This window comes from Carassius gibelio, chromosome A1 (assembly GCF_023724105.1).
Source record: "Carassius gibelio isolate Cgi1373 ecotype wild population from Czech Republic chromosome A1, carGib1.2-hapl.c, whole genome shotgun sequence".
In the NCBI taxonomy this organism is placed as follows: domain Eukaryota; kingdom Metazoa; phylum Chordata; class Actinopteri; order Cypriniformes; family Cyprinidae; genus Carassius; species Carassius gibelio.
In genome coordinates this window covers 22,415,523-22,423,886 of record NC_068371.1, presented here as the reverse complement: position 1 = coordinate 22,423,886, position 8,364 = coordinate 22,415,523, and the positions used below count along the sequence as shown (strand labels likewise).

Here is an 8,364-nt window from a genome sequence, read left to right as displayed (position 1 = left end):
TACCAACTTCATTGAATCCACTGAAGCCTCACTGACAAGATGTTAGTGATTTTAAAGAATCATGTAAAATCTGACCACAAAGATGTCAGCATTATCAGCCTGAACCAGGCATGTACACTAAGTCACACACAGTCAGTTTTAAACCAAGCAACTTTCTGTTGGCTGGAACAGTGAATTAACTTGACCAGTCTGAACATGAAGCAAATCTGTGCAGGGAACTTTGTCGCACAAAACTCAAGATAGCATTGATTCCTATTCAAGTGACTCACATTCACCCCAGAAATTTCACATAGCAACTATAAAATGCACCTGTAGGGTGACATTTGGGATGGGATCGTTGAATTATTTGCTCAACCGATTTCTTCTAAAACATGTATTCATACTTCATTACAATTCATACCGCCTTAAAGAGTCTTTTCATCTTTCACTCAAATAATTTATTCAAAACAGATTCAATCAAGAATGAAACACCGGAAGATGAGCTATGATTGATTCCGCTGTGACATTGTTTGAGCATAGAATCCTCTTTTCGTTGGCAGAGCAAATATAAACCAAGTAACTGGCAATATAACTTTTATTTAAAAGCAAAAATCACACTAACAGTCATGCTAAAAGCTCTTGGTCTGAATATCAGGGCAATAACAGACCTGCTACTGCTTTTGTATTGTTGCTAAAGCATATTGTGGTGATAGTCCATTGTATTGTGCGACATCTGCAGCATATTGTAGTGAATGTACAACATAACATATAATCTCACTGAGGATCTATAAATGAATATTGTATACGAAATTCCACATTGTCTCCTGTCTTTTTCTTCTTCTTTTTATGTTATTGTAAGGCTTAATGACAACAGGGCACAATAACATTCCATATGAAAAACAGGCACACACACACACACACACACATGACAGTTGTGACACGAGGGCCAGATGTGGAGTTGAATTCTAATGAAAGTGACTGCAGAGCTACAAGGGTAGAGTTGCCTCCATGCATAAGTGTATGTATAAGTAATCATATACTTGTCCCTTGAGCGTTGGGCTTTATGAATACTTTGTTTGCACACACACACACACACACACACACGCACGCGCACACGCACACACACACACACATACAAACACAGAAATAGAAGCAAAACACAGCATAGCTGTATCAACAGAGCGTTTCATTTATCTCAATCTGGATACTTTTTTTGTTCCAAAGTAGTGTGTACATTTGGATCAAGATGAAAAATAAGTATATATGTATACTATATGTTAGTATTATCAAGGACTGGAAATGTTCCTAGTCTTAGCTGTTTTGCTTGAAACTGAGTTTTAGGAGTAAAAAGAATACTGCCATTCCTTGGTCGGTTAGTTGTGTCGGATGTTAACTGATCACTCATTTTTTTGAGCTGTGCATGTCTCATTACTGCCCCATTCATGTTCATGTTCTGTTGTCTTTCACTGTTGGCTATATTGTTGATGTCAATCCTGAGTTGTGGATGCGATCTCTTTTGGGATTTATTAAAGCTTGTATGGATTAAACTTGTGTGTGTCACATGCATAGATTTTGTTTATTTTACATATACAATTAAATGTTGCTTTGTGATGCGTGATAGATTTAGGTAAACAGGTTATTTATATTTCATATGCACTCTGGTAGCGTTTATATGTATATTATTAGAAAATGTGTGTATTTTAAATCTACAGTTTGAGTGAATATTGTTTAAGAGGCATGATAAATTTATATAACACACCATTCACTCCCATTATTATATTCACTCTTGTAATTACAAAATACACAACCAGCTTGGTAAAGGGAAACAAGGTTTAACAGTTTTATTCATATAAAATATGTACATTAATATTCATTATGGGAATTTACAAATATATTTATACAAAATCTCCTTGCAAGGGTTTGTCCGTTTGTGAATGATGCTGGGGGGACACGTGCACACACACACACACACACTCATGCATTCACACAGTTACAAATCCACATAACACATTTATATTGCATAAATAAATAAAAAACATACAGTATATACATGAATGACATCACTGCAAACATCTCTCTACAGCATACCGAGCGCACATCACACAAAACCCTCATAAACTTAAATGACATTTTCTTTTTAAAGAGCTTCAGTCATTTTTTTTTTCATTGATTCCTCATTTGTTGCTATTGACACAATTATGATACAAACAGTAAAATTCCATGCTTAATGAACACATGCAAAACCACAAACAGTTGTATTGATTCAGGCTTATTTACAAGTCAAACCAAATTAGTCATTACATGCAATATTGGATTAAAGAGGCTCAATTTGCAGTGCTTAGGGTGTGGGTAACCATTTTTTAAGGGAGGGTGCAATTCAAAGCATGTCTTTTAGGCATACAACCACAAAGTAACACTTTCAAATCCCTTTTTTTTTTTTTTTGTATTTGCACTTTTTGTTTTGTTTTTATCATATGGCTTTTACTTGTGATGCCCTAGTCTTTGCTGCATACTCGATTCTAATTTGTTTGTGGAAGCTGTTTCCCCACAGGAAATAACTGGAGCTTTAAATATCGTAACGTCAATCAAAATTTGATCTCCAGATTACAGCAGATCCTCATGCTGAGTTATGAGGCAGCTGACTGGCTCAGGCTGAAATGCGATTGGCAATAAACTGTTCTTTGGTTCGTCTGGTTCCTGAGGAGTCCAGGATGATTCATTGCAGTGTGGTCTTCAGTGCCGTTCTATGACCGACCTTAGATGGTGTTTCTTAATCCTCGGTTCTGCGAAGTTAAATATACACTAGAGTCAAGACAGGAAAAGCAATTCATCTCAATTAGATGATTTATTGGTTGACCTGCACATCTAGAGCTGGGGCCAATTGCACATGACATTTGACCTCTCCTACACCTTCTGAACTTTGCGTTTCGATGACCAAGAATGACTTTTCAGCTCTCCCTTATTAAGATTTACGTATTGGGGTGCAGTTCTTTGCACTGGAGAGGTCAGTGTCCACAAAAGATGTTCTATGATAAATTGTGAGTGGTAATGCTATTTCAGAGTAGTATGTGCTATGGAGGTACACATGTGTCATCTAGTAGGTTTAAAGAACTTACTGTAATGCAGGACTGGCTTGCTGTGAGCCGGTGTCTGGAAGGTTCTGGATGTTGCTGGGCCTTGCCCTCCTGTAGTGATCACCTGCACCTCAAGCTTGTAGAGAGATGCCAACTGAAGACCAGAAACTACCAAGATATTGCGCTCCTATTTGTGGAGAAAGACAAGATATTTTAGTTCATTCAAAATTGAGTCTGAGAAATAATTAAAATACAAACACACTATTGTTTGGGACTGAAAGATTAAAGTTGTAAAGTGTTTTCATTTTCTCTTATGCTCACCATGGCTGCATTTATTTGATCAAAACTATAGTAAAAACAGCAATATTGTGAAATATGATTACAATTCATAATAACTATTTTGCATTTGCAAAATACATATATATAAAATTATTACTATGATGGCAAAGGTGAATTTCAGCAGTCATTACTTCAGTGTCTCATGATTCTTCCGAAATCACTCTAATATGCTGTTTTGCTGCTCAAGAAATGTTTATTATTACTATCAATATTGAAAACATATTTTTATACTTGTAAGTTTTGATCAATTAATGCAACCTTACTTAATAAAATAATTCATGTATTTAAAAAAACCACCCCAAGCTTTTGAAAGGTAGTCTACATTGCAGCAGAACTTCAGAAAAAAAAAAAAAAAAAACAGACATAGATACATTGTAGAATAACTTTTTGGTATTAATACAATGAATACAATACATTTATTGTTTAGTTATCAAATTTAGTAGTTCCTAAGATCAAATATGGAACCAGACACTGTATAAATACTACAGTATTCTGGTTTGGTGGTCTTGCTGCTACCAGCACACTAGTGCCCGAAATGAAAACATATGCTTGTGAACAGTATGCAAAACACAACATACTGTATGCTCTTGACCAGCAATCATTATTTAACGTGACTTACTGGAGGCAGGATTTGAGACTGGGATATGAGGCTGTTGGGCAAATTATTTCTGCGGCTCTCTGTGAGGACCTCTGCCCATGTGACCTGATATCCTGTGACCTGCTGTGGTGGTTGAGGCATGGCCACCATCCATGAGAACAGACCTGTCACGTTCCCCATGTAGACAGAGAAGGATGCCGTCAGGTTCTCTGCCTTGACCAGGACCTTTGGAGGAACCGCTGCTGATTGAGACAACATAAAAATTAATATAATACACATTAAACCATATACCAGTAATAGATATAGGGCATAAATGCAAAACACTCAAAAATGAGTGTTTTTTTTTTTTTTCTGTTGTAAAATAAATTGAGATTTTTAGGCATAAATTAAAATATGTTACAATGACACAATTGCCCTGATGTTAAAATAAAAATATTAATTGGACTGAATTGAGTTGCTGAGTTGAGTTGAATTGAATTTAAGTTAATATCTTGAGAAGAAAGTTTGGCATAATCTATTTTATTAAGATTTTTATTTTTATTTTCTTTTTTCTATTAGTACCTTTTTTGTAAAAAAAAAAAAAATGGCAACAACATTTAAATGATCCACCCAACATGCAAATATTAAAATTTTCATTTTATGAGGAAATATGTGATCAAGGTTATTTTTTTAAAGGCAAATAAATGTAAGTAATCCACCCAACATGCACAAAAATGCACACATTAATTAATGAAAAAAATTTACCATATTTTATTTATATATATATATATATATATATATATATATATATATATATATATATATATATATATATATATATATATATATATAAATAATGAATTGCAGCAAAACAGTTATCTTGTTCTCAGAAATCAAATTTTTGTATTACCTGAGACTGTGGAGCAGGGGATGGGTTTGGGACTCTTGCTCTGGATGGTAGCACAGGACGGGGTGTAGAAGGTGGTGCTTTCTGCCTGGGCTCTACCCTTTGACCCTGCAGGCTGGATGATCACTTTATACTTGCAAGAGAACTGAAGGCCAGGAAGGCTGGCGAAATTCTCCTGCTCAGTGACATGAGAAGAGAGCAAAGTGAATCTTTATTCCAACTCCACTGAGAAGAATTCAAGTAGAAATATGATGACTGATCACCTATCACTACATCCAGCATAGCTGTGAGCCACAATGGGAAAACCTATAGTTCATGTTTTGCATATGTCAAGAAAGATTTATTTTCATGCTGAAAAATATATTCTCCCCTTTTTCATTGTCAAAGATTTTAACCTCTCATATTGTAAATGACATAATTACACTGACGAAAATCTAAACCTAAGGATGTTTAAGAGAATGTTTCGTCTCATAATTCTCTGCAGTTTAGTGAAGAAATCTCTCTGGAATTGGGATGTGCCTCTTAATGGTGAGTTATGCAGCATGAATGATCAATGAACAGCACACGAACACTCTCCCTGGAAATTCAGCGTAAGTATGAGCTGTCGGAATGTGGCCTCGCACCTGTAGGGAGGACAGAAGACGCATTCCTGACTGGTTACCTGGGTGATGAGCTTCTCCTGTGTTCTGGATCCATTGTGACTGCAGAATTCCGGAGACCACTGCACACGGTAACGATTCACAGTGGGATCTGAAAAGGAGAGATGGTGAAATACACTCACCTAAAGGATTATTAGGAACACCATACTAATACTGTTTTTGACCCCCTTTCGCCTTCAGAACTGCCTTAATTCTACGTGACATTGATTCAACAAGGTGCTGAAAGCATTCTTTAGAAATGTTGGCCCATATTGATAGGATAGCATCTGGCAGTTGATGGAGATTTGTGGGATGAACATCCAGGGCACGAAGCTCCCGTTCCACCACATCCCAAAGATGCTCTATTGGGTTGAGATCTGGTGGTGGTCATAAAGGGATGGACATGGTCAGAAACAATGCTCAGGTAGGCCGTGGCAATTAAACAATGCCCAATTGGCACTAAGGGGTCTAAAGTGTGCCAAGAAAACATCCCCCACACCATTACACCATCACCAGCAGCCTGCACAGTGGTAACAAGACATGATGGATCCATGTTCTCATTCTGTTTACGCCAAATTCTGACCAGGCAACATTTTTCCAGTCTTCAACTGTCCAATTTTGGTTAGCTCGTGCAAATTGTAGTCTCTTTTTCCTATTTGTAGTGGAGATGAGTGGTACCCGGTGGGGTCTTCTGTGGCTTCACAAATGCTTTGCTGCATACCTCGGTTGTAATGAGTGGTTATTTCGGTCAAAGTTGCTCTTCTATCAGCTTGAATCAGTCGCCCCATTCTCCTCGGACCTCTAGCATCAACAAGGCATTTTCACACACAGGACTGTCGCATACTGGATGTTTTTCCCTTTTCACACCATTCTTTAAACCCTAGAAATGGTTGTGCGTGAAAATCCCAGTAACTGAGCACATTGTGAAATACTCAGACAGGCCTGTCTGGCACCAAAAACCATGCCACGCTAAAAATTTGCTTAAAAAGGGGGGCGGATGATGCTCGTTTTCACTCAATATGCTGTTAATCTTGAGTACCTATAGAGTAGTACTGCATCCTTCATAACTCAAAAAAGTCTTTAGTTTTATTATATTCATAAGAGAAAGATAGTCTGTACTGATTTTTCCCTGAAAAACACGACCGGCTGGAGGCGTGACGTGTGGGCAGAGCTAAAGAATCACGAGCGCCAGTAGGCTTTTACGTTGAGAGCGTTTGGAAGTTGTGACATTACTGTGAGAAAAAAAAAAAACATCATCCAAAACAAACCATGGCTAACAGTCAGATTCAGCCGTTTATTTATGATCCAGAATCAGATCCCAAGGCTGAAACTGAATGAGAGCTGCAGCATCAATGACTCGCTCTGAGCGGGGCTCGAACCCGGGTCTCTGGCATGAGAGGCGGACGCACTAACAAGGAGGCAGAGATATTTGAAGCAGTTTTACTCACCGCCTGCGGTTCCAACACACGATCGTGACCCTTTTTCGTTGGGATTGCATTACGATACGCAAACCCGTCGTCAAAAACACTTGCTCAACTCTGTTGATGCTCTGTAAAAATATACTCCATCCACTGGTCCCTTAATGCTGTTTTTTTTTTTTTTGGTAATCTGTGCAGGGTTGTCTTGCCCTGGCAACCAAAAACACACTTCTTTTGTGACATTTCGCGACACTCTCGCTCTGAGCCTCTGATCAGTGAAGTCTGTTGTGCTCTCAGTGCTGTGCTATACGGGAGCGCGCGCTCTTCCGGCAGAAGTGCCTTAGGACCCATATAAGGAAATTCCACTCCATCTAACGTCACACAGAGCCATACTCGAAAAAAAAACTTTCCGAAACTTGTGACAAACCGGAAGGAGTATTTTGGGAACAAAAATACTCCTTCAAACATACAACTTAATTTTTGAAACTTTGTCCATGTTTAGCATGGGAATCCAACTCTTTAACAGTGTAAAAAACTCAGTATGCATGAAATAGCTTTCATTTTTTTTTCTTTAAGTCACCTTTCTTTCCCATTCTGAGATTCAGTTTGGAGTTCAGGAGATTGTCTTGACCAGGACCACACCCCTAAATGCATTGAAGCACCGCCATGTGATTGGTTGATTAGATAATTGCATTAATGAGAAATTGAACAGGTGTTCCTAATAATCCTTCCTAATAATAGGTGAGTGTATGAAATGACAGATTTTGAATGTGATTATGGAGGGCTCTGAGAGGGGGTCAGGAAGTTTCTTTTGCTCCACTCCCCTCATATATGCTGTTCCAGACAGACTTCCTATCTGTGTGTTGCTTGATAACACGCAAACTGATGCTTTGTTTTTGCCTGAAATTATTTCTACTGTATGGGCTGGCCAAATCTGATACTTAAGTTATTTAATATTAACTACTTGAAATTGTAATTTACACCAAAAAAATGTATTCTGTCATCACTTACTCTCATGTCTTCCAAAATTATTTGCATTCATTTATTGTTGAACAATGTCTTTTTTAGTGATATCAAGAACCCCACTGACTTTCAATGTATCAGCAAAAACTGTGAAAAAAAAAAAAAAATGAATTTCTTAGAAATATCATCCACAGAAGAAAGTAAGTCTTGGTTTGGAAAAACATGTGGGTGAGTAAATGATAGCACATGTTAATTTTTGGATGAGCTATCCTTTTCAACACATCTTTTTGATAAATATTTAAAAACCTGGATAAGCCTTTCATTATATTAGTCATTTTAAAAATCTTCATCCGTGAACAAACAGTTAATGATAATCATCAGTAATGATCCATTTAGACCTTACAAGTAATCAGTGCTCAGTAATACGCCCTGTAGAAATCAATGCTTTTAATTCATCCAGAGAATATGC

The 8,364-nt window shown here is 37.4% G+C and overlaps 1 protein-coding gene across 2 annotated transcripts in view; it reads right to left on the bottom strand.

Moving 5' to 3' along the window:
- Positions 1 to 1,795: 1,795 nt before the first annotated feature.
- The window catches only part of LOC128015829 (anosmin-1), a 32,224-nt gene continuing 25,655 nt past the window's right edge, over positions 1,796 to 8,364 (bottom strand). Inside the window, exons 10-14 of one of the 2 annotated variants that reach the window (XM_052600024.1) lie at positions 5,538 to 5,626; positions 4,880 to 5,051; positions 4,012 to 4,232; positions 3,096 to 3,240; positions 1,796 to 2,762 (exon numbers count right to left, since the gene is read on the bottom strand). In XM_052600024.1, the coding sequence (XP_052455984.1) occupies positions 2,713 to 2,762; positions 3,096 to 3,240; positions 4,012 to 4,232; positions 4,880 to 5,051; positions 5,538 to 5,626 (677 nt within the window). In that variant the 3' untranslated portion in view covers positions 1,796 to 2,712. The remainder of the gene's footprint in view (positions 2,763 to 3,095; positions 3,241 to 4,011; positions 4,233 to 4,879; positions 5,052 to 5,537; positions 5,627 to 8,364) is intronic. The other variant, XM_052600017.1, reaches the window with a different exon arrangement.